At 35.5% G+C, this 26937-nt stretch overlaps 1 protein-coding gene and 1 long non-coding RNA gene across 4 annotated transcripts; one reads left to right on the forward strand and one right to left on the reverse strand.

Annotated features, from left to right (window-relative positions):
* Positions 1-15705: 15705 nt before the first annotated feature.
* LOC108458368 (plant UBX domain-containing protein 1-like) lies at positions 15706-18253 on the reverse strand. The gene is made up of 7 exons (XM_017757730.2): positions 17997-18253; positions 17180-17276; positions 17002-17070; positions 16758-16825; positions 16545-16674; positions 16353-16457; positions 15706-16241 (listed from the first exon to the last, which is right to left on the reverse strand). The coding sequence occupies exons 1-7, from the start codon at positions 18078-18080 to the stop codon at positions 15997-15999; spliced, it is 798 nt and encodes a 265-aa protein (XP_017613219.1). The 5' UTR covers positions 18081-18253; the 3' UTR covers positions 15706-15996.
* A 1394-nt stretch (positions 18254-19647) lies between these two features.
* On the forward strand, positions 19648-25389 carry LOC108460701 (uncharacterized). 3 transcript variants are annotated; one of them, XR_008281675.1, is made up of 7 exons: positions 19648-19824; positions 20103-20272; positions 20392-20454; positions 20537-20897; positions 21037-21123; positions 24174-24262; positions 25141-25389. It is a non-coding gene; the product is annotated as an uncharacterized LOC108460701 (long non-coding RNA). The 3 variants fall into 3 exon arrangements; XR_008281674.1 differs by having other exon boundaries at positions 19649-20272; positions 21037-21113; XR_001867630.2 differs by having other exon boundaries at positions 19650-20272.
* Positions 25390-26937: the final 1548 nt, after the last annotated feature.

Consider the following 26937-nt stretch of genomic DNA (forward strand, 5'->3'; position numbering starts at 1 on the left):
GGTATTGGACTTGCTAAAAAAGGCCCTTGTGGACCTATGTATTGCATGGCAGCAACTTGCAACTAAACCTCTAGTTAAGGCCAACTTCGATGCTACATACAGAGGGAGAACACACTCTTTTTGCTCAGGGGTGGTGGTGCGGGACCCATGGTCAGGTCTTTTCAGCTTTTGCAGTAGAAATGTTGGCTTTCTTATCGGTAATAGATTTTGCTCAGGACTTGGGATTATCTTGGGTAGTGTTCGAAGGGTACTCTCTACATGCGATAAATAAACTCAATAGCACACAAGAAGATAGGTCAAAGATCCAGAAACTGATTACAGAGGGAAGAATGTAATTACTTACATTTTTTGAAGCAGTTACAGTCTACCATTGCTACAGATAGCAGAATCAGGTTTCCCAAAAGCTAGCAACATTGGGATTTCATTGGACATCGTATCATTTTTGGGTCGAGGATGTAACACCCCTAACCCTTATCCGTCATCGAAACAGGGTTACAGAGCATTACCAGACTTTACGAACTAAATATGAACATTTTTCCACCTTTATTATTCATATCAAGAATCAATTATATATTACTTATATTGTCCCTTAAATGGGCCCTCGAGACCCAAAATACACCTTAGAAGTGATTCGGGACTAAACTGGATACATAGGAAATTTTTCCCAAAATTTCAAAAATTTTCTTAGAAGTAGGGGACACACGCCCGTGTGGTCAGCGGTGTGGCTCACACGGCTAGGAGACATGCCTGTGTCTTAGGCCATGTGGGCATTTGATGTGAGGCACACGGTCGTGTCCCAGCTCGTGTCCGTACCCGTGTAACTCTTTGAATTGGGTCACACGATCATCCACACGCCAGTGTGCTAGGCCGTGTGCAAGGTACAGGGGTCACACGGCCAAGTCACACACCCGTGTGCTAGGCCGTCTGCAAAAACCTCTTTATTCTATTTTGAAATTTTAAGAGGCAGTAATGTGCCACACACAGCTGAGACACACGCCCGTGTCTCTACCCGTGTGGACGAAAATAGGTCATTTTAAGGCCACTTTTCTCACAAATTTTGACATCAATCTACACACAACATTCACATACACCAATATATCACAACCAAGCAATCAATACAAGCTAAAACATGCTCTCAACATTATATAACATCAAAAATATTTCAATTATTTATACTTACCTATTTAACTCATTTCACTGATTTATCAAATTCTAATATTAATTACATACATACAAACATTTAAGATTCACAACCACAATTCAAACTATTTCATTTCTAAACCAACCCTATACATGGCACATAAACCAAAATTTACATTGCAAAAACTACCAGATTAAACTAAATAGTGTAGCTTGATGTGTTGATCCGATCTCTGACTACACGTTAATCTACAAGAACATTAGACAGCATGAGTAAACTTAATGAAGCTTAGTAAGTTCAATAGGTTAAACATTGATCTTACCGAACTTAAAATAATAAATTAAATTGTAAATAAATCATACATTTTTCCCTGTCAAATACAATATAAATCAATAAACACACTTCCTTCAGATCAATATAAATAATAATCTATAAATCTTTCAATTCAATCACATAAGTCTTTTACCATTTCTTACTGAACCGAAGAATGACTTACGGATATGAGTACATCGTTCTCTTTGTGCCATAGTCCAACTATGGTCTTACACATGCATTGCCATGGCCCTGCCATTGTCTTACATTTGTAGTGTTACAACCCAATTATGGTCTTATCATCAAAATGCCATAGCCTAGCTATGGTCTTTTACATGTATATATACTACCATGGTCCAATCATGGTCTTACGTTCAAGGTGCCATAACCTAGTTACGGTCTTTTCATTAAAATGCCATAGCCCAGCTATGGTCTTCCATTTAAACCTGCCATAGTCCAACCATGGTCTTATCTGTCAATTCATTCTTTGCCACAGAACGATCGTACTAAATCCTGCGTTTTACTCATTTAAAACATTCAATTCAATTTTCATACCTTTATAATAATCTTATTTTCAACAACAAAGTATGAATAAATACATTATACCATTCCTAAATTAACAAATAATCATGAAAGTTTAACTATATGAACTTACCTAAGTTAAATTTGTAGAATTTGTAGTAGTTCAGATATTTTTCTGTTAATTTCTTTTTTTCTCATTGATCTACGGGCTCTTAATCTAAAATATATATAAAATTACTCATTCATTAGCACATATTTCAATTCTAATTCACTTCACACTTTATACCCTTAATTTTTAAAATTACACAATTACCCTAACTTTTACAATTTTTACAATTTAGTCCATCATCAATTAACCCATCAAATGAGCTAAATATTCTCAATTAACACTTTAGCTAAATATTCTAAGCTATTACACAACCTTTGATAAATAGAATTTAATACCAAACCCTAAGATTTAATCTTTTCTCAATTTAGTCCTAAAATCAATTTCTATTGAAATTACTTGATAAAATCATCATATAACAAAATTAAAGCTTCAAATAAATTTTAATTCATCATGAAAATTTAACACTCATCAATGCTAACTTTCAAAATTACCCATAAAATAAAAAATTAATGAAATAGACAATTGGACCTAGTTGTAAAAATATTAAAAACATAAAAATTTCAAGAAAAGAGCAAGAATTGCACTCACTTATAGAAAAATATGAAAACCAGCTTCTTAAGGGTCCTTAAATGGTGTTCTTGGCTGAGAATTATGAAGAAATTCTCTAGAATTCTATTTTTATTTCAATTTGTAAGCTAAATTTTTTTCAATCTTTCAATTTTTCCCTTATTTCACTTGATTCTTTGATTTTTCTCTGCCTATGTCACCCAAGCCATCATCTTTGGGCTAATTTGCCTTTTAAGTCCTCATTTATTTAAGACTTGAACTATTTAGTCATTTTAGCAAAGTTTACACCTTTTTCAATTCAGTCCTTTTTAATTAATTAACTATCAAAACGTTAAAATTTTATAACGAAACTTCAATACTAACTCAATGACACTCCGTAAATATTTATAAAAATATTTACGGCTCAGTTTATGAAATTGAGGTCTCGATTCCTCATTTTCAAAACCATTTTACATAATAAATTCTTCTAAATCACAAATTACTAATTCAAAAGTCTTCTAAAATCATACTTGACTCATAAATAATAATTAAATAATAAAAAATTTTAAACTCACTCGTCGGATTTAGTGATCTCGAATCACTATTTTCAACACCATTAAAATTAGGATGTTACAGAGGAGGTTCCATTTCAGGTGGAACAAGCGAAGGCCGAGGAGAATGGGTCGACTCCTCTTTCACCTTAAATTTGTCGTGTGCCATGGGCTGAAGCAGTTGCTTTTGTAACATCCCAATTTTAGACTTAGTCAGAACAGTGGTTTCGAAACAACCAACCCGAGATCAAAGAAATTATTTTTAATATTATTTTATGTGTTATAGTATATTTATATGAGTGCATGAAAATTTTGGTGAAATAATTTTAGCGATTGCATGCTTAATATTGAAAAATAAACTAAATCACACAAAGTGCGAAAGTTTTGTTCTACTAGTTGAAGGTGTCAAATAGCTATAGAACATTAAATTAGGGGTCTTTATTGAGTAAATAGACCATAAATATGTTAGTGGCTAATCAAGGAGACAAAAATATTGTAGGGTCAAAGTTAGGTAAAATGTTGGTGACTAGTTTGATTAGAAATAAAATAAAATAAGGAGAAAAAGATATCAACTCTCATCTTCCTCCTCTCCACCAAAAAATACCAGAAAAATAAGGGTTTTGGAAGCTTGAAATTACAACAACTCTTTACCATTGCAAGTAAGTGGTTTTGATGGTCTTTTTTGATAATTTTTGTATTTTTGGGACCCTTGTAGCATAATCTAGCTAATGAGGGGACTATTTTGTAAATTTTTTGAAATTCTAGGGTTTTCCATGAGAGTATTCATGTTGTTTGCTAAATTTTTATGGAAGAAAATGAATTTTTGTTGTTAAATAAACAACTTTTGTGAAGTAGTTTTCATGAAAACCCTAGCTAGGGACCATTTTGCATAAGTTATAAATTATGTGGTAAATGTATGAAATAATAGAAATTTTCAGATTCTATAGGCTTAAAATAGTTTTGGATAAGCTTGGTTAATGAGAAATTTGATAAAAATCGATTCACGAGCCTAGGGATAAAATCATAATTTTGTGAAAGTCTAGGGGCAAAATGGTCATTTTGCCAAAATATGAATTATGAAATGCATTGATTAATATGATGATTAAATTAGAAAATTTTTATCATTTTAGATTAAGAAATACAAAATCCGGGCCTAGACCGGAGGAAGGCCAAGCAAGTAGATTAAATCTAACTAGTCGCCCACTTTTTGTATACCGAGGTAAGTTGTACGTAAGTAAGACAACTTTATCACTATTATTTGTTGAATGATCGATTTTTCATAATATGGTTGAATATGATTATGAATAATTCGTGATGAAATTAATATAGTAAATTCCCGATTGAGCCTAGGAATAGATTGGATATCCAAGCCATAGCATTTGGGTGATATGTGTGCTAGTGTAAGACCATGTTTGGGACATGACATTGGCCACGATATGAGAGCCAGTGTAAGACCATGTTGGAACATGGCATTGGCAATATAATAAAAGCTAGTGTGAGACCATATTTGAGATATGGCATCGGTATTGATATGTGCGCTAGTGTAAGACCATGTCTGACACACAGCACCAGCTACATTATGAGAGCCAGTGTAAGACCATGTCTGGGACATGGCATCGGCATTGAAACTAGAGTTAGTGTAAAACCATGTTTGGGATATGGCATCGGACTCGACGTGTGAGCCAATATAAGACCATGTTTAGAATATGGCATTGGCAATTCACCCTCTTGTGTAAAGCTTGTCAGATATCCTTTAGTATTCCAAATGGTTTCACGGGTTATTTTAAAGCTTATGACAATGATATGGAATGATATAATTATGTTGTGAGTGGAAAAGTTCTTATTCGAAACTCATGAGATATGAGTCTAGTTATGATGTCTTAATGGTAAGAATAACATGAGTAAGTTCTATCTATGAAAATTATTTTGAAATCTTTGGCTTATATTTGTGATGTATAAGTACATGTTGATATCTACCTTTGTGCACTCAAGAATGTTGTGTTAATTTATTATATATGCTATGTGTTTTAAATATGCGTGGTTGACGTTGTTATTTATTTACATACAACTTACCAAGCTTTATGCTTACTCCCTCTCCTTTCCATTTTCTTATAGTGCCGCCAAGCTAGTATCAGGGATCAAGGGATGTCGGAGGCATCGACCACACTATCACCTAAAGCTTTGGTATAACTAGTTTAATATTTTGATTTTATCATGTATAGGGACTTGAATCTTTTGTTTAGTGTCCTGTTAGTTTACCCACAAGAGTTGGCTCATATGATGGATGTGATATTTATTTTATATAGGCCATTAATTTTGGCTAATATTGATTATTATTAAATGAATTTGATGTAAATTTCTCATGGTTGTGGTTGTTTTGGTTAGATGTGTTATGCTTGGATTGGTTTTGGTTGATTTTGTGTAGGTTGGTGTAAGTAAGGGGGCAAAAAGGCTTGGTAAATAGCCTTGTTTTTGTCTAGAGGAACAGACACACGAGTGCGTAGTCCGGTCATGTGTCCCCTGCACCTCAATTTTACAAATCAGTATGTATGGTAGTAAACACACGGGCAGAGACACGACCGTCTGTCTCAGCCGTGTGGAGGACATTGCATAAGTCACAGGCTTGTGCCTTGGCCGTGTACCTTTAATTGGTTGATGACGTCAGAAACAGAATGCCAAGGTTTTTGTACATGGGCTAAGACGCAGGTGTGTCATGGCCGTGTGAGGGACACGAGCCATGGACACGGGCGTGTCCCAGGCCGCGTGAAAACTCCTATAAGTTCAAATCAAAAAATAAATACACACGGATTAGGGACACGGGCTTGTCCAAATATGCGCAGGCCATGTGAGCTGCACGGGCTTTCAGCAGGATCATGTTAAGATGACACACGGGCGTGTGCCCTGTTTACCTTGAAATTTTTAAAAGTTTTCTAAAGTACTCAGTTAAGTCCTGAATCTTTTTCGAAGCATGTTTTGGGCCTCGTGGGCTCATATTAGGGACTTTATGTTCGGTTTTCAAAGAATTTTACTTTAGATGAAGATTTTTGGCACGAAAATATTTGTAAGCATGTGTTTTAGTACGGTAACACCTCGTATCCTGTTCCGGCATTGAACTCGGGTAAGGGGTGTTATATTTAGTGGTATCAGAGCTATGATTTAGTCAATTCTCAGACTAACCTAGCATGAGTACGAGTCTAGCTATACATGCCATAAATATATTGTGATAGTGTGACGACTTCTGAAAAATTTAAATTGTGTTTTCATATAGTAAATGGATCCTGACGGAGCTATAGTGGATGATGTAGAAAGTAATGTGGCGGCTCCCGCTGAAGGAACCGTGCCAGTCGAATATGGGCCTGTGACATTGAGTCAGGGTAGAGAGGCTAGAGGAGCTTACCTCTATATGATGGATGCTTGGTACTCGGAGTCCGTTCGTGCAAATCTGAACACTCCGCCTCCCCCACCTTTTCTGATTCCTCTGCCTGCCCATATGGCTCCCTAAGGATTAGAAATGGTTAGCAGAGAAAAACCTCCTGTAGATAGAATTAGTAAGCATGGGGCTGAGGAATTTTTGGCTAAAATTGATGATGACCCAGAGAGAGTAGAGTTCTAGTTGGAAAATACCATTAGGGTATTCGATAAATTGTCTTGCAACCTTGAGGAGTGCATGAAATGTGTTGTGTCGCTCCTGCGAGACTCGACCTACCAATGGTGGAACACCCTTGTGTCGGTTGTACCAAGGGAAAGGATTACATGGGAGTTTTTCCAAGAGGAATTCCGAAAGAAGTATATTAGTCAGAGGTTTATAAACCAGAAGAGGAAAGAATTTTTAGAATTGAAGCAAGGCCGAATAACGGTAATAGAGTATGAGCGTGAGTTCGTGAGACTTAGCAAATACACTAGGGAGTGCATATCTACCGAAACCACTATGTGTAAGAGGTTTGAAGATGGTTTGAACGAAGATATCAGATTGTTGGTTGGCATTTTGGAGTTAAGAAAACTTGTAGTACTTGTTTAGAGAACATGTAAAACCGACAGAATTGGCCAAAGAGAAGAAGAGAACTGACATTGAGCACGTGACTCAAAGAAAAGACAAATGGGAAGATCATTTCAGACCTCATCCAAGAAATCGAGGGTGTTTCCTACTCGAACAAATGTGTCAACAGGATTCTCGAGAAAAAATAAGAATAAGTAGTATGTGGCGTCTAAAGCTTAGACCACTTCCATTGCAAGCATTGGTAGTGCTGACCGAATAGACCGGAATGTTCGCAGCGTGGTAGACGACACTTCGGTGAGTGCTGAGGTAATGATAGAGGTTTCTTCACTTATGGTTCATTAGACCAATTTATTCGAAACTAACCTGAGATGAAGGAGAAAGACAAAAAGGAATATGTGAGAGCGAGTAATGCTCCCTCGAGGGGTATACCACAGAAGAACCCTGGGAGTGAGGCTGGCAGCAGAGGTACACCTAGAGATTCTACTGTGAGGTCCGAGGGTAGTGCACTTGCAAGGACATACGCCATTCGCGCCCGCAAAGATGTTGCGTCTCCCGATGTGATTATGGGTACCTTTTCTATCTATGATATATCTGTGGTTACTTTGATCGACCCGGGGTCTACCCACTCTTATATTTGCATGAAATTGGTACCTTGTACGAATATACTAGTGGACTCTATTGAATTTGTGGTAAAAGTATCCAACCTGTTAGGCAAACATGTATTAGTTAACAAAATGTGTAGAAACTGTCCTTTAATAATTAGAGGCCACTATTTTTCGGCTAACTCATGCTACTACCGTTTGATGAATTTAACCTAATTCTTGGCATGGATTGGCTGACTGTTCAAAACGTGTTAGTAAACTGTGTAGTAAGTTTATTGAATTAAGATGTGAAAATAGGGATATTATTCGGGTTGAATCAGGTGAATCGAACAACTTACCAGTACTGATTTCTTTTATGACTGCTAAGAAATACATGAGAAAAGGGTATGAGTCCTATCTTGCATTTGTGTTGAATACCCAAGAGTCGGGAGTAAAGATTGAGTTAGTGCCAGTGGTATGTGAGTACTCGGATGTGTTTCCGGAAGAATTTCCCCGATTACCTCCAACTAGGGAAGTTGAGTTTGGTATCGAGTTAGTCCCTAGTACGGTACATATCTCAATTGCTTTGTAGAAGATGGCTCCGATGGAGTTAAAAGGAGTTAAAAGTACAGTTACAAGAATTAATTGATAAGGGTTTTGCGAGACCAAGCTATTCCCTGTGGGGTGCTCCGGTACTTTTTGTGAAAAAGAAAGACGGGTCGATGTGGTTATGTATAGACTACAGATAACTCAACAAGGTGATAGTGGAGAACAAGTATCCCTTTCCAAGGATCGATGATTTGTTTGATCAATTAAAGTGATCCACGGTGTTTTCTAAGATAGACTTGAGATCTGGCTATTACCAGCTAAGAGTTAAGAAGCAAGATGTGTCGAAAATCGTGTTTCGGACGAGATACAGGCACTATGAGTTCTTTGTCATGCCCTTTGGCTTAACAAATGCTCCCATCGTGTTTATGGACTTAATGAATCGTATTTTCCGGCCATACTTGGATAAATTTGTTGTGGTTTTTATTGATGATATATTAATTTATTCTCGTGATGAGAGTGATCATGCGGAGCATTTGAGAACTGTTTTGCAGACTTTAAGAGATAAACAGTTGTATACCAAATTTAGTAAAAACGACTTTTGGCTCCAAGAGGTCAGATTCTTAGAACAGATTGTGTTGAGTGATGGGATTAGAGTTGACCCGAGTAAGATCTCGACTATTGTTGAGTGGAAATCGTCAAGGAATATATCAGAGATTAGAAGCTTCCTAGGCTTAGCGGGTTACTATAAAAGACTCGTTAAAGGATTTCCATGATTGCTACTCCGATGACAAGGTTACTACAGAAGGATGTCAAGTTCGAGTGGACAGAAAAATGCCAACAGAGCTTTGAAAAACTTAAGACGTTGTTGATTGAAGCCCTGATTTTAGTGCAACTAGAACCGGGAAAAGAATTCGTAGTGTATAGCGATGCATCCTTGATTGAATTAGGGTGCGTGCTCATGCAAGAAGGCAAAGTGATAGCATATACCTCGAGACAACTGAAACCGCATGAGAAAAATTATCCGACTCACGAATTAGAGTTAGCAGCCATAGTGTTCGCCCTGAAGATTTGGAGACACCACTTGTATGACAAGAAATGTCGGGTATTCACTGACCATAAAGGCCTAAAATACTTGATTACTCAAAAATATTTGAATTTACGACAAAGAAGGTGGCTGGAATTGATTAAAGATTATGAATTAGTAATTGACTATCACCCTGGAACGGCGAACGTGGTCGCTGATGCATTAAGTAAGAAGTCATTGTTTGCCTTGAGAGCTATTAATACTCAGTTGTCTGTAATCGAGGATGGTTGGATTCTAGCAGAGTTGAGAGATAGACCTATGTTTCTTCAAGAAATTTGTGAAGCTCAAAAGAGTGATAAAGATTTGCAAGCTAAGATGACTTAATGTGAGACAGTTGACGAATCAGATTTTTGGATTAGTACCGACAGTTATTTGATGTTCTGAGATAAGGTCTCTATACCTAGAGATGATGAGCTTATTAGGAAAATTCTTCACGAGGCACATAGTAATTGTATGTCAATCCATCCAGGTAGTACTAAGATGTATAATAACTTGAAGAGATTGTATTGATGGCCGGGCATGACAAAAGACATCTCAGAGTTTGTGTCGAAATGTTTAATTTGTCAGCAAGTGAAAACTGAGTACCAAGTACCTTCGGGTTTACTTCTGCCTATGATGGTTCCCGAATGGAAATGGGATCGAATTACTATGGACTTTGTGACGGGATTACCGTTCTCACCCAGAAAGAAAGATATTGTTTGGGTCATAGTTGATCAACTAATGAAATCAACTCACTTTGTTCCGGTACATACCGACTACTCACTCGATAAGCTAGCCAAGTTATATATTTTTGAGATTGTGAGACTTCATGGAATACTTTTTTTGATTATTTTAGATAGAGATCCGAGGTTTACTTCGAGGTTTTGGAAAAAGTTACAAGAAACTTTGGGGACAAAGTTGAATTTTAGCACAGTTTTCCATCCGCAAACTGATGGTCAGTCGTAGAGAGTAATTTAGATTCTTGAAGACATGTTACAGTGTTGCGTCCTAGAATTCATAGGCAGTTGGGAAAAATATACCACTGGTAGAGTTTGCCTACAACAATTGATATCAGTCGAGTTTGAAAATGGCACCTTATGAGGTTTTGTACTGGCGTAAGTGCCGAACGCCCTTGTATTGGACTGAACTCAGTAAGAATCAGATTCACGGGGTTGACTTGGTTAAAGAGACTGAAGAGAAAGTGAAGGTGATTCGTGACTGTTTAAAGGCTGCTTCAGATAGATAGAAATCCTACGCGGATTTGAAACGAAAAGAAATTAAGTTTCAAGTCGGTGATAAGGTGTTTTTGAAAGTATCTCTATGGAAAAAAGTCCTCAGATTCGGTAAGAAAGGAAAATTAAGTCCAAGTTTTATTGGACCTTATGAGGTGACTGAGAAAATCAGACCGGTAGCTTATCGAATAGCCTTGCCATCCGAATTAGAGAAGATCTACAACATTTTTCATGTGTTGATGTTGTGCCGTTACCGTTCTGACCCTTCGCATGTTCTTTCGCCAACAGAGATTGAGATTTAGTCTGACATGACTTATGGTGAAGAGCCGATTAAGATCTTAGCTCGGGAGTTTAAACAATTGAGAAATAAGAGTATACACTTGTGAAAGTATTATGGCATAAACACTGGGTAGAAGAGGCCACATGAGAGCCCGAGGAATTATAAGAGGCCAATACCCAAACATTTTTAACGGTAAGATTTTCGGGAACGAAAATCCCTAAGGGGGAGAATTGTAACAGCCCGATTTTGGGCCTAGTCAGAACAGTGGTTTCAAAATGACTAACCCGAGATTAGAGAATTTATTTTTAATATTATTTTATGTGTTATATTATATTTATATGAGTGCATGAAAATTTTGGTGAAATAATTTTAGCGATTGTATGCTTAATTTTGAAAAATGAACTAAATTGAATAAAGTGCGAAAGTTTTGTTCTACTAGTTAAAGGTTTCAAATAGCTATAGAACATTAAATTAGGGGTCTTTATTGAGAAAATAGACCATAAATATGTTAGTGGCTAATCAAGAAGACAAAAATATTATAGAGTCAAAGTTAGGTAAAATGTTGGTGACTAATTTGACTAGAAATAAAATAAAATAAGGAGAAAAATTTATCAACTCTCATCTTTCTCCTCTCCACCGAAAAATACCAGTAAAATAAGGGTTTTGGAAGCTTAAAATTACAGCAACTCTTTACCTTTGCAAGTAAGTGATTTTGATGGTCTTTCTTGATAATTTTTGTACTTTTGGGACCCTTGTAGCATAATCTAACTAATGAGGGGACTATTTTGCAAAATGGTTGAAATTATAAGGTTTTGCCATGAGAGTATTCATGTTGTTTGCTGAATTTTTATGGAAGAAAATGAATCTTGGTTGTTAAATAAACAACATTTGTGAAGTAGTTTTTATGAAAACTCTAACTAGGGACCATTTTGCATAAGTTATAATTATATGGTAAATGTGTGAAATAATTGAAATTGTAAGATGCTATAGGCTTAAATTAGTTTTGGCTAAGCTTGGTTAATGAGGAAATTCAATAAAAATTGATTTACGAGCTGAAGGGTAAAATCGTAATTTTGTGAAAGTCTAGGGGAAAAATGGTTATTTTTCCAAAATATGAATTACAAAATGCATTGATTAATATGACGATTAAATTAGCAAATTTTTATCATTTTAGATCAAGAAATACAAAATCCGGGCCTAGACTGGGGGAGGCTAAGCAAGTAGATTAAATCCAACTAGTCGCCTACTTTTTGTATACCGAGGTAAGTTGTATGTAAGTAAGACAACTTTATCGCTATTATATGTTGAATGACCGATTTTACATAATATGGTTGAATATGATTATGAATAATGAGTGATGAAATTAATGTGGTAAATTCCTGGTTGAGCATAGGAATAGATTAGATATCCATGCCATGACATTTGGGTCATATGTGTGCTAGTGTAAGACCATGTCTGGGACATGGCATCGGCCACGATATGAGAGCCAGTGTAAGACCATGTTTGGAACATGGTATCAGCAATGTAATGAGAGCTAGTGTAAGACCATGTCTGGGACATGGTATAGACATTGATATGTGCACTAGTGTAAGACCATGTCTGGGACATAGCATCAACCACATTATGATAGCCAGTGTAAGACCATGTCTGGGACATGGCATCGGCATTGAGACAAGAGTTAGTGTAAGACCATGTCTAGGACATGGCATCGGCCTCGACATGTGAGCCAGTATAAGACCATGTTTGGAACATGGCATCGACAATTCACCCTCTTGTGTAAAGCTTGTCAGATATCCTTTAGTATTCCAAATAGTTTCACAAGTTATTTTAAAGCTTATGACAATGATATGGAATGATATAATTATGTTGTGAGTGGTACAGGTTCTTATTTGAAACTCATGAGATATGAGTCTAGTTATGATGTCTTAATGGTAAGAATAACATGAGTAAGTTCTATCTATGAAAATGATTTTGAAATCTTTGGCTTATATTTGTGATGTATAAGTATGTGGTGATATCTACTTTTGTGCACTCAAGAATGTTATGTTGATTTATTATATACTATGTGTTTTAAATATATGTGGTTGACATTGTTATTTATTTACATGCAACTTACTAAGCTCTATGTTTACTCCCTCTCCTTTCCATTTTCTTATAGTGCTCCTAAGCTAGTATCGGGGATCAAGGGACGTCGGAGGCACCGATCACACTATCACTTGAAGCTTTGGTATAGCTAGTTTAATATTTTGATTTTGGCATGTATAGGGACTTGAATCTTTTGTTTAGTGTCTTGTTAGTTTAGCCACAAGAGTTGGCTCATATGATGGATGTGATATTCATTTTGTATAGGCCATTAATGTTGGCTAATATTGATTATTATTAAATGCATTTGATGCAAATTTCTCATGGTTGTGGTTGTTTTGGTTATATGTGTTATGCTTGGGTTGGTTTTGGTTGATGTTGTGTAGGTTGGTGCAAGTAAGGGTGGCAAAAAGGCTTGGTAAATAGCCTTATTTTTGTCCACACGAACAAACACACGGGCGTTTTCCTAGACCGTGTGTGACACACGGTCTACGCCACGGGCGTGTAGTTTGGTCGTGTGTCCCCAGCACCTCAATTTTACAAGTTAGTATGCATGGTAGTAAACACACGGGCAGAGACACGGCCATGTGTTTAGTCGTGTAGAGGACTCGGCCTAACACACAGGCGTGTGCCTTGGCCGTGTGCCCTTAATGGGTTGATGGCATCAGAAGCAGAATGCTAAAGTTTTTGTACACAGGCTGAGACACGGGCGTGTCATGGCCGTGTGAGGGACACGGGCCATAAACATGAGCGTGTGTCAGGCCGTGTAAAAACCCCTGTAGGTTTGAATTGAAAAATAAATATACACGGGTTAGGGTCATAGGCGTGTGCAGATATGCCCAGGCCTTGTGAGCTACACGGGCCTTCAGCACAATCATGTTAAGACGACACATGGGCGTGTGCCCTATTTACCTTGAAATTTTTCAAAGTTTTTTAAAGTACTCAGTTAAGTCCCGAATCTTTTTTGAAGTGTGTTTTGGGCCCCGTGGGCTCATATTAGGGACTTTATGTTCGATTTTCAAAAAAAAATTACTTTAGATGAAGATTTATGGCACAGAAATGTTTGTAAGCATGTGTTTTAGTACGGTAACACCTCGTATCCTGTTCTGGCGTTGAACTCGAGTAAGGAGTGTTACAGCTTTACTTTGTTTGACCTTGCTTTGTTTTCTTTTTTCACTACTGTCATGTTTGCAGGTTCAACAATTTTAGCTTTGGGGATTTTGGCTTCCTTCTACTGATTTTGAGGCAGCTTTTAGGGTTTTTTTTCTATATGTCTTTTGTTTTTCCCTTTTGTGTTTTTCGAGTTGCTTTGGGGCCCTGTTGTATTCTGTTGCCTTTATCTTTGAACTTGGGTCTTGCCCCTGTGGTTTTTTTTTTTTCTCTTTTTCAATGAAAGCCATTTAAAAAAAAAGGTTGTTACATTTTGAATTATGAAAATAGTTTGCTTCCTTTTCGTTTGATGGAGCTTTAGTTAGCCAAACTCATACTTAAAATGCAAGAATAAAAAAATATTGAAATTGTGTATAATTTTCATATGGCAATTAAAAACAAAAACTAAATAGCATGAGCTTGAAATCCAAAGAGAGTAGATAAGGATAAGCTTAAACATTAAAATAGAAGAGTCAAAGGGTGTATATTGCAAATACAATAATATACGAATGAGAGGACCGTAAAAAAACACAATGGCGCTAACAAATTTGCGAATCATGAAAACGATTCTCTCACTTTTTAACCTTCGCTGGGAATAAAATAAAAATGACATCAGGTGTTTCAAGATCCAAATAATATCAATTATAATCAACAGACGTGATGAAAAAGAGCAATGGACGGCTCTGATTAGGAGAGTCCAGTTAAGATTTCAAAACAATTATTTTTTTTTCAGTTTAAAATGTATAAAAAAACTTAAAAGAATCTTGTAACTTTAGATTTAGAATAAAAAATCCTGCAATTCTATACTTACCATTTATTTTTGACTTTTCAGTGTGTGCTTTTTTATGATTTTAAAAAAAATCATATAATTCAATTTAATCAAATTCCTTTAAAAATATTAAATCAAAATAATGAAAGTCACTAAAATCTAATGGTGTTCATAAATCGGGTCGAGACAGATTTAAGCATAATATTAATATATTTTATAATTTTCTAAGCCTGACCCAACCAAAAATCTAAACTTAAAAGATTTGTCTAAACCCGTCTATATTTGTAAAAAACAAACTCAAACTCATTTTAAGTCGTCCATATTATTTTTTAATTATTTTTTAAAAATTTATATTATATTATTTTAATATTTAATAATTTAATAGATTTTTTATATAATCATCTTTAACATTATTTTAATATTTACATTAAAGAAATATTATATATATAGAGTATAAGCTTATTTTTTTAATGTGTTCTAAATTACATAATATATAAAAATAACATAAACTTAAAACTGGTCAGGGAGTCAAGCTTGAGCCTTAAATGTTCAAGCCCAAGTCCAACTCATATTTTAAATGAGTCTAAGTTCTTTTCCAAACCTATTTTTCTGGCCTAATATTTTTACCCAAACCCTTTTAAATTTTGAGCAGACCTTTTAGCCTGAAAAAATAACCCAGCCCATGAATAGATCTACTAAAATCATTAAATATGAATAAAAATATTTTATTGTTGGTTTATGAGCATAAAAAAGAAGGGGATAATGCATGCGTTTTGAGAAAATAATTGCTATCAAACAAAACAAACTCTTGAACATTCAAAATTTCACTCTAAGGCCAACTGAGACTCCAAAAGCAAAATGATGAAGCAGCATCCTGTTGTTCAAGAAACTTACCAACACTTGGAAGTTGGAAGGAATAAGAATGAAACAGAGGGAAGGGATCAGATTATGAATGAAGTTGTAACAAGTATTCACATTTGATGTTCTTTTGCAAATTTTAACACCCTTGACTTGAAAAGAATCACCTGCTCAACACCATTTAACAACTTTCTCCTTTTCTTATATAGTCATCTGGCATTTTGATCGACTCAGTGTGGCCAAGAATCAGTATCACTATGGAGATATATGAAATTGTAATAATAAGCTTGATTCACATTTTAAACCATTTTGGCCTCCCAGGTTTTTTCTCTTGCTGGTTTGGGCAATAGGGAAGGGTACTGTACTGGCACCAACACCAGGTTCTGGGGCAGATTGAACTGCCTCTGCCTGCTCAGCACCAGCTATGACCTCCAAGCCTTTCAAAGACATGACTTCGTCTAGAAGGAAGGCTGCTGAATTGGCAGCTGTGGCATCGGCACCTAAACATTTCAAAGTGTCATTAACCGGAGTGAATCATATTTTGAGGAATCAGATAACTTCCAACCTAAGGAACTAAGAGGGGGATCATACGAAAAAGTCAGATAACTAACCTTTTGGGAGATCATATGAAAAATACACAATTGCACCCGGAATGAAACCAGTAGAGAAAATATCTTGCGTCATGTCCTTTATTTGCTTCTTGGGAGGAGTAGTATCTGAAACATGATTGGACGATAGGCATTTAATGCATTGGCTTCACAACCAACACCACAGTTAGTATTTTACAACTTAAATAAGCTTACATAAATAGAACGGTAGATCCGGTCGAGAAATCACTCTCATGATAAGGTCATACAAGCACTGAATTGTTTCTGATGGATGAAATGTGACCTCTAATGTGTGGTTATCAGGAAAGCGGACCCTTATCACAGCCTGCACATGAACATTGAAACTTATCAAAGGCAAGACAACTAAAAGACCCACAAAAAGTGTGGCAAGTAGCAATTAGCAAGTACCTTTGTTACTCTTGATCTGCGGGCTGCCTCCTCTGCTTCTCGAATTTTTCGTGTCTTTAAGTAGTTATCTGTTTCAAAATTTTATCCACTTAAAATAGTGTAAATATATCTCTAACAAAAAAGTGTGCCATAGCATGCCAGAGTCATTTTAACGTAAATGAATCCCAAAATCAGCTGGTAAAAATATCTAAATGAAGCTAGAGGATAAAATTGATAAATGAGTTGTGTTCATTGCCAAAAGTACCTTCCTTTTTAGTTGCCATTACTCGATGATAATCTTCTGCTGTGAACTCATAGACGTCATCCGACTCCTCTGCCCAAAAATAAATAAGTGCATTTTATCAGTTTACGAAATGAACTGTCACTTCTAGTCAATAGGCAAGTTAAAAGTCTGAAAATATGTTTTGCAGGGTCGCTCGCACCAGTGCTGGGCACTTCATTTTGTATTGGCGATGGTCCTTCAGTTTCGAAGACATGAATTTCTCGTCCAAATTTCTCTTTTGCAGCAGCAAGTTTAGCCTATAATCATAGAAATGAAATAATTAAAAAAAAGCATAAATAAATTGCGTAACAGCAACCTGCATACAACATATCATGCGAGTTAAGGAGTCGTGAATTAGAGGTCCTAATGTATAGTTCCATCAAATATAATTACATAAAGGAAAGCAAAATCTGTCTTGACACTTATGACAACCATATGAATAATGTAAAAAGCTGTCGGTGTTCCTTCGAGACGGTTATGTCCAAATCCAACCGGGTTTCAACAACTTCATATGCATGACATTCCTTATAGACGATTACTACAAAAAAGCTACTCAAAGAAGTAAACAAAGAGGGGAAAGAATTACCCCCGGAATTTACCTTTGTATAAACTTTTTAACAGCAATTTCACCTAAAAACCAAAAGAGAAGCTACTGACCAACTTTCATGAATGAACCACCATTCTTGATAAAGATAGCAAAAGGAAACCAAGATGAAGTTTAATTCCATCAAAGTTAAGCTAATTTCAGTTATCATCCATGTTAAAAGATTTGAGCTCAACTAGATATATAATGATTCACCGACTTAAATCTTTCTTTCACTATCTAAAAATAAAGAAACAGAAACAAACTCAGTTGCATAAACAAGAGGATGCAGACCCATCATAGGAATCGATAATCAAAGTAAAAACCCGGATCAACCCAATACTTAAAAACAACATATAGAACAGCAAGAACAAAAATTAAATCAAGGACCGACTTTAGCTGATGCAGCCTCCATGGAATCAATATTAGTTAATCTCCTCCTATTTAAAGGTAGTGGTGAAGAACCATCTACAATCATCAGCTGCAGATGAAATTTCCACCTTTTTTTCTGGGAAGGGTACGGGGTTGCCTTGCTTCTGTAAAAGCTCCTGCTTGCTTGATTTGCCTCTTTGGAATTTCTTGCTAGTATATTCCTTATTAGTTTATTCCTTTCTTCTTTTAGAAAACAAAGATAGTTTGGGCTCGACCAATTCAACTTTTGGGCTAACAATGTTCTAATTTAATCCACCTACTTACAAATAAAAACTTCATTTTATCATATATCTTACTTCAAATGGAAATTTTTTAATTAATTTTATTATAATTTTTTTGATTATATCTTTTACTTTTAGAATAATGCTTAGAACTATTCATATGATCTTCAACACACTTAAACTCACGCCTTCTTACATTAAAAATAATATATTATTCTATACTAATTGAATTAAAACTTAATCTATAAGTATTTTTTTTTACATTTAGAAAACCAAAAAATAATGTTGGAGGATGTTCATCAATTTGACTTAAGGCTTGTGGAATAAACAAATTGAATTCAATTCCTGATGATTATGACATTTACAACAAATTTTTTCATCTACTTATTAAACACATTCAATTTTAAAAAGTTGAATTTGATTATTAATCTTTTAAAAAATCGAATTTGATCATTAACCTTTTAAAAGAGTAGAATTATTTTTTAACGAAAATACTAACTAAAACATTATAATTTTAATTATGGTAGCCTGCTTAACAATTCACATGTACTCAATTTATTATTATTATTTTTGTAAAATTTAAATTATTTGTTGACGTAGCGTATAAGACAAATAGGGTCGTGTCAGCATGAAGTTTATGTGAATTGTCATGCTAATACTGTTAAAAAATAATGCTATAGTTAGTATTTTCGTTAAAAAACAATGTCTCTTTTTGAAAGGCTGAGGTCAAATTTAATGAAAAAAAATAATGGTAAAATTGATAGAAGATGTAAACATTGAAAATTAAATTTAATATTAATCCTTTAATTTATAATAAATGTTGATTAATTTTAAAAATAATTAAAAATAAAATACAATATTTAAAAATGAAAAAAAGCAACCAATAGTAAAATATTAAATACTAAATATTTTTAAAAAAATTATATTTGACATTAATAATCAAACCAGTAACATCTTACAAAAGAAAAAAATACTTCAAAATTTTGAGATACTTCAACTTATTAGACATAATATTTTGAAACACCGTGATAAAGAAAATCACAATGGTGCAACTGAGCATATTAAAATAGAATAATAATAAAAGTATCAAATATCAAATAATAAAAACAAAACAAAATAAATCTAATATTAAATAAAAATCATATATATATTTGAATAAAAGATCTGACTGGATTTATTAATAAAAAGAAATAATACATAGAACAGAACTGGACTGAAGTCCATTAACAAGATACTAATCAAAAGAATAACTAAAAAAAACAAAAGCCTACTAAATAAAATTGGGCCTAAAACTTACGGAACTAGCCCAACTCGTCCAATTTCAACTAAATCAAATCAGAAAATCAAATCTTATCCTATACCAGTCAAATCGACAGCTGGATACTAATAGACCCTGTCTTTTCACATCACCGACCCAACCATTAATGATAGCAGGTTTTCAATAATGACTTTTAATTTTTTCTACTACCTCTTCTCAAAAGCTTTCATTTTCCCTTTCATTCAATCCGGATACCTTGGCCGAAAATTCTCCAGTGCTTGACGAACACATTCTGGAATTCCTCCCACCAAGTAATAACTTTCTCTCTTCTTTAGGGCCTCATTTGCAATAACATGGGCGTATATATTCCCTATTTTTGAGACAAAATGAAACTCAATCTCCTGAAATCTGTCTTTTTTGCTTTGTATATCTTTGGTAATTGCTCCAATGGCCGATTTACCTATATCAGTACTTTGGCATTTCTTTATAACAGTTTTTGAATCTCCCACTACTTCCATTTTGTTAAAGCCCATAAAAATTCCTAATTTCATTGCCTGTAACCCTACATGTGCCTCTGCCGTGAACGGAGTTGCTATCTCGGAGTGAAAAACAGTCTTTGATGCTAGGATCTCCCCCACTTCATTTCGTACAAGCAGGCCTGTAGTTGATCTGGAAGATTGATGGTCAAAGGCTGCGTCAAAAAGAACTGTGACCCTTGTTCTTTGATAATCCTGTTGAATATTTCCATCAGACTGAAGGGTGAGTTTTTTTTCTCTTTTGTTGCATCCAACTCTATGATATAACTTTGAACTTGCTTCGATATTTCTCTTCTTTTCACATTTTTTCTTTCATATAACAAATGATTTCTGTTGGACCAGATTAACCAGAGTCCACAGCAGAATAATCGGATCTGTTCATTAGTCTCCTTACATAAGCCCCAGGTAAGCCATTCCCACATATTTTGAGTATTTTTATTTAGTACCCATGATAGATTGAAATGATTCCAAACCTCAACCATTGTAGGGCACTATTGAAAAATATGGCTATTGTCTTCCTCATTTTGACGACATTGAGGGCACTGATCTTCCACCACGACTCTTTTATGTCTGAGGTTAACAAGGGACAGAATAAAGTTCCAAGAGATTCTCCATACTGTAATTATAATTTTTGAGGGGATGTATAATTTCCACAGTTTCCTATAGAAATTTTTAGTTCGGCGTGTAAACTATAACTACTAGGATCGAAGTTAGTCTCTTGTAATAGTTTATAGGTGCTCCTGACTTAGAAATCCCTGGACAGTTCCCTTCTCCATACTTGAAAATCTTCATGTGTTGTCTCCGCCAGTGGAATCTGCAAGATTTTTTTTGCTACATCCAATCGAAAGGTATTCATAACTACCTTTATTTTTCAGCTCCTATTGGTGGCCTCTATTAAATCCGAAATAAACTTAATATTTTCATTGTTGTCTGGATTTTGTAATATGTCTGCTTTATTTCCTAAAATCCACAAATCATTCCAAACAGAAATTTGATCACCTCTCTCAACCCTCTAGCATAAACCTTTCTCCAGAAGCCCTCTTGCTGCCCAGACACTCTTCCAGGTAAGCGAAGGTAAATTTCCTAACCGAGCATTATAGAAATCCAAATTAGGATAAGGTAAATTTCCTAACCGAGCATTATAGAAATCCAAATTAGGATAATATTTTACCTTTAGAACACGGGCTAATAATGAATTTGGATAGTTTATAAGACGCCATCCCTACTTTGCTCATAACGCTATATTAAATTTTGCAAGATTTTAAAAACCAAGACTACCATCTTTTAATAAGCATAATTCCTTCCAAGCACACCAATGAATGCCCTTCCTATCGCGACTTCTTTGCCACAAAAAATAAGCTATTATACACTCCAAATCAGTACATAGAGACTTAGGAAGTAGAAAGCAAGCCATCGTATAAGTTGGGATGGATTGGAGTATAGCATTTACGAAAACTTCTTTACCTTATTGAGAGAGATGCCTTATGCTCCAGTTATTAATTCGTTGTTTATATCTGTCCTTCAAAGCTTGAAATGTTGATCTCTTCCTTCTTCCCACCATATTAGGGAGCCCTAGATATCGTTCTGGATTAGTTGATCTTCTTACTCTGAGTATACTTGAAACTCCTGCCATTTCTCCATCTTATATGTTTGTGCTGAAAAGTACTGTCGATTTATCATAATTAACACATTGGCTTGAACAAATCTCATATTCTTTCAAAATCTATTTTAATGAATGTGTTCTCCTTTCAATAGCTTCTGCAAATAAAATCCAAATGTCTGCAAAGAGTAAATGTGAGATAGCTGGGCCACTTCGACTTGTTTTTACTCCTTTAAGTATATCTCCTTCTATTGCAGGCTTCATAAAACTAGAGAGACCTTCCCCACAAAATAAGAACAAAAACAGACTTAAAGGATCTCATTGTCTAAAACCTCTAGTTGGATGAAAAGTTTCCCCTATGTTTCCATTGAAAACCACTGAATATGATACCGTAGACACACATTTCATTATCGAGTCAACCCATGCTGGATTAAATCCCATTTTCTTCATTATCCCTTCCACAAAATTCCATTCGACTCTATCGTATGCCTTACTTATATCTAGTTTCACCGTCATAAGCCCGTTTTTCCCCATCTTCTTATGTTTTAAAGTGTGTAAGATTTCATAAGCCAGTAACATATTATCAAAAATCAGCCTTCTTGGTACAAAAGCACTTTGTGCTACATCTATACATTTATTAATCACTACCCGAAGCTGAATATCTATGACCTTAGCTATCAATTTATAAAGCACATTGCATAAGCTAATTGGTCTAAATTGAGTAATATTAGAAGGATTAAGAATTTTTGGGATTAGCATGATATTTGTTTTGTTGATCGAGCGTATTTCTATACCTTCATTCAGTCCTTGAAGGCAAAAAGTTGAAACATCCTCTCCAATGATCGACCAACATTTTTGACAAAATAAAGTTGGAAAATCATCATTTCCTGGTGCTTTTGTGGGGCTTAGTTTTGATAAAGCTTCTCGTATCTCCTCTTAAGTGTAGCTTGCTTTTAATCTATAATTATCATCCTCAGAAATACAACAATCAACTCCTAACAATATTTGATCATAATTTCCTTGTCTTTCTGCTGAAAATAACTTCTAAAAATACGATCTTACGATTTCTTCCATCTCCTCGACCTCTTTCGTCTTCCTGCCATCTTCGAATTGCATTTTATGGATAAAATTCCTCTTCTTTCTTTGCGTTGCTTGCTTATGGAAAAACGCGGTATTTTTTTCTCCAAACTTTAGCCAATTTATTCGAGCCTTCTTTTCCTAATAACATTCGTCCTTCTCTATCTCAAAATTCAATTGGATCTTTGTATCTAAAAGCTCTGCCAAATTTTCTTCACTTCTATCATATTCCAGTAATGTTGTTAGTTTTGAAGTTAGTATCTCTTTTTTCATTTTTCTACTTCGTTGAATTTGGCTTGCCTATCTCTCTAAGCCCCTCTTCATATTTTCCAGCTTGCTCAAAAGATCTCCTATGGAATTTACCCAAATACACCTAAACTCCTCAATAAGCATTACCTTCAAAACCCACCAAGCTTCAAACTTAAAATTTTTATTAATCTGCTCTAGCTTTGCACTCTGTATTAATGAGTAATGGACAATGATCTGAGAAGGAGTGAGGTAGGTTGTAACAGCCTGATTTTGGGCCTAAAATAGTGGTTTTGAAACCACTAATCCAAGGCCAGAGAAATTATTTTTAATAGTATTTTATGTGTTATAGCACGTTTACATGGATGCATGAAAATTTTGATGAATTAATTTAAGCGATTGTGAGCTTAATTGCGAAAAAGGACTAAATCGCATAAAGGACAAAAGTTTTGTTTTTCTAACAAATGGTGTTAAATAACTAGAGAATCATAATTAGGGGTCTTTAAAGGGAAAATAGACCCATTTCAATAGTGGTGGCCGGCCATAGGGACAAAGAAGAATAGAAAATTCAAAATTAGGTGAAGTTGGTAACCTATTTTGACTAGAAATAAGATAAAATAAAATAAAAGGGCTTCATCTTTTTACCATTCATCCTCTCCACCAAAAATATCAGTAAGAAAGGGTTTTTTGAAGCTTGAAACTTTCAGCCATTAAGTTCTCTCATAAGTAAGTCATTTTGACGACTTTTTTTGATAATTTTTGTATTTTTGGGACCCTTATAGATTAATCTAGCTAATGGGGGGGATTATTTTGCAATATGGTTGAGAGTTTAGGGTTTTTCCATGAAAGAATTTATGTTATGAGCTGAAACTTTATGGAAGGAAATGAGTTATAGTTATGAAATAAATAACTCTTGTGAAGTGGTGTTCATGAAAAACATCTAAAGTGAACTTTTTTGTAAAGGTTATAAAATAGGTAGTAATTGTGTGAAATAATCGAAATTGGGAGATGCCATAAGTTTAATAAAGGTTCGGCTAGGCTTGGTTAAATAGGAAATTTGATAAAAAATAATTTACGAGCCTAAGGGTAAAATCATAATTTTGTGAAAGTCTAGGGGCAGAGTGGTTAATTTGCCAAAATATGAATTATGAAATGCATTGATTAATATGATGATTAAATCAGTGAATTTTTATCATTTTAGATCAAAAAATACAAAATCCGGGGCTAGACCGGGGGAAGGCTAAGCTAGTAGACTAAATCCAACTAGTCACCCACTTTTTGTATACTGAGGTAAGTTGCATGCAAATATTACAATTCTATTGTTATTATGCATTAAATTATCAATATTACATGAAATGCTCGATTTTGTTACGAATATACATGACGAAATTTGATGTGGTGAGACTCCCTGTTGAACCGTAAGAATAGATCGGATATCCATGCCATGATACTAGGGTTATGTGAGCCAGTGTAAGACCATGTTTGGAATATGACATCGGCATTGATATGAGAGCTAGTGTAAGACCATGTATGAGACATGGCATCAGCCTCGATATGTGAGCCAGTGTAAAACCATGTTTGGAACATGGCATCGACAATGATATGAGAGCTAGTGTAAGACCATGTCTGGGACATGGCATCGGCCTCAATATGTGAGCCAGTGTAAGATCATGTTTGGAACATGGCATCGACATTGATATGAGAGCTAGTGTAAGATAATGTCTGGGACATGGCATTGGCCTCGACATGTGGGTTAGTGTAAGACCATGTTTGGAACATGGCATGACATTGATATATGAGAGCCAGTGTAAGACCATGTCTGGGACATGACATCGACATCTTACCCTTTTGTATGAGGCTTATCGGGTATCTATTTACTATTCCAACCAGTTCAACGAGTAATTTAAAGATTATATCATGATTGAGAAAAGTTATGATTACGTTGCAAGTGATACAGATACTTATATGAAACTCATGAGAATGAGCTTGAGTTATGTATATGAATAGTAAGGATGAAATGAGTAATTTATGTCTATGGTCATTCAAGAAACTTGTGCAAGTGTATGATGTGTTATGAGTATGATGTTACTTGGTAAAGCAATGTTAATTATTTACTTGTAACTTACTAAGCGTTATGCTTATTCCCTCTCTTTTCTATTTTCTTATAGTGCCCCCAAGCTAGCATCGGGAATCAAGGGACGTCAGAGGCATTAGTCACATTATCACCTGAAGCTTTTGGTATAGTTAGTTTAAATGTTTTGAGTGTGGCAAGTAAAGGGACTTATTTTTTTTGTTTAGTGTCATTTAGTTTAGCCACAAGTGTTGGCTTATATGGATGTAATATTCATTTTGTATAGGCCATTGATATTGGCTAATATTGATTACTATTAAATCTATTTGATGAAAATTCTCATGGATGTGGATGTTTGGTTGTGGCTGTTTTGGTTATGTGTGTTTATGCTTGGATTGGAGATGTTTGATGTTTTGTAGGTTGGTGCAAGTAAGGGTGGCAAAAAGGCTAGGTAGATAGCCTTGTTTTTGTCCACGTGGGTAGACACTAAACTGTATGTAACACACGGTTTGCCCCATAGGCGTGTAGTCAGGCCGTTTGTCCCCTGCACCTAAATTTTGCAAAACAAAATGCCCAGTAATAACCACACGGGTAAAGACATGGCCATATGTCCCAATCGTGTGGAGGACATAGCCTAGTACATGGGCGTGTACCATGGCCGTGTGCCCCTAAATGGTTGCTGCCATCAGAAACAAAATGTCAAGGGTTTTGTACACGGGCTGAGACACGGGTGTGTCACGGTAGTGTGAGGGACACGGGCCATGGACACCGGTGTGTGCCAAGCTGTGTAAAAAGCCCTGTAGGTTTTTAATCGAGAAATAAATTCACACAGGCTAGGGACACGGGCACGTCTCGATATGTTTAGGCCGTGTGAGCCACACGGGCCTTCAACATGGCCATGTTAAGATGACACATGGGCGTGTCACCTTTCCACACGGGCGTATGCCCCTGTCTGCTTTGAAATTTTACAAAGTTTTCTAATGTGTTTAGTTTATTCCCGAACCATTTCCAAAGCGCGTTTTGGGCCCCGTATGTCTATATTAGGGTTGTTAAGAGGAAGTTTGAAAGTTTTAAAGTCGAGCCAAATTTTATGACTCGAAAATGTTTGTATGTATGTGTTCAAGTCTAGTAACACCTCGTATCCTATTCCGGCATCGAACTCGGGTAAGGGGTGTTACATAGGTGTTGAATTAAGAAATCTGGGAATAAAGATATCCATGTTTCTGTAGCTACTCCCTACTTAATCTTTCTTGTATATTTGTTTCTGGAAAATTTCCCCTCTCCCAAGTGAACCAATTCCTTGAATGGCCCATATCAACCAAATTACAATCTTCTAACACCTTTCAAAAAGCTTTCATCCTTCTCTCCTCTCGAGGTAAGGCTCCTTTCTTCTCAAAACCATATAAGATTTCATTAAAGTTCCCACAAACCAGCCATGGATACTCTCCATTATTACGTAAGCTCCGCAATAGATTCCATGATTCATCCCTATCATGTGTGTAAGGAGAACCATAGAAACTTGTAAATCTCCACTTCTTCCTATCTCCTGAGTCCTCAATAATCACATCGATATGACGGTTTGAGAAGTTTTGGAGCATTATATTAACATCCCCTCGCCATGCTAAACATAATCCTCCTCTAGAGCCAATCAAATCCACATCAATACCATAATGGAAACCACAACTCCGTCTTACTTTTTCCATCTGACTCCTATTGATTTTTGTTTCCATAAATAAGACCACTTGGGGATATTGTAACTTCAGCGAATGCTGAAGTCTTTGAACTATCCATGGATTCCCCAAACCATGAATGTTTCAGCTCAAGATTTTCATTGCGCCTGGTCGGGTTGCCTTTTGGCAGCCGCAGATGATAAATGAGTAATTTTCGACAACCT

Source organism: Gossypium arboreum, chromosome 4 (genome assembly GCF_025698485.1).
Source record: "Gossypium arboreum isolate Shixiya-1 chromosome 4, ASM2569848v2, whole genome shotgun sequence".
Lineage (NCBI taxonomy): Eukaryota > Viridiplantae > Streptophyta > Magnoliopsida > Malvales > Malvaceae > Gossypium > Gossypium arboreum.

Excerpts from the sequence above, each read along its gene's own strand:
- LOC108458368 (XM_017757730.2), bottom strand. The coding sequence starts at position 18,080 with ATGATTGTAGATGGTTCTTCACCACTACCTTTAAATAGGAGGAGATTA. Across the intron at positions 17,071-17,179 it reads AAATGAAGTGCCCAGCACTG|AGGAGTCGGATGACGTCTAT; the intron begins GTGCGAGCGACC and ends ATTTTTGGGCAG. Across the intron at positions 16,675-16,757 it reads GCAGATCAAGAGTAACAAAG|GCTGTGATAAGGGTCCGCTT; the intron begins GTACTTGCTAAT and ends GTTCATGTGCAG.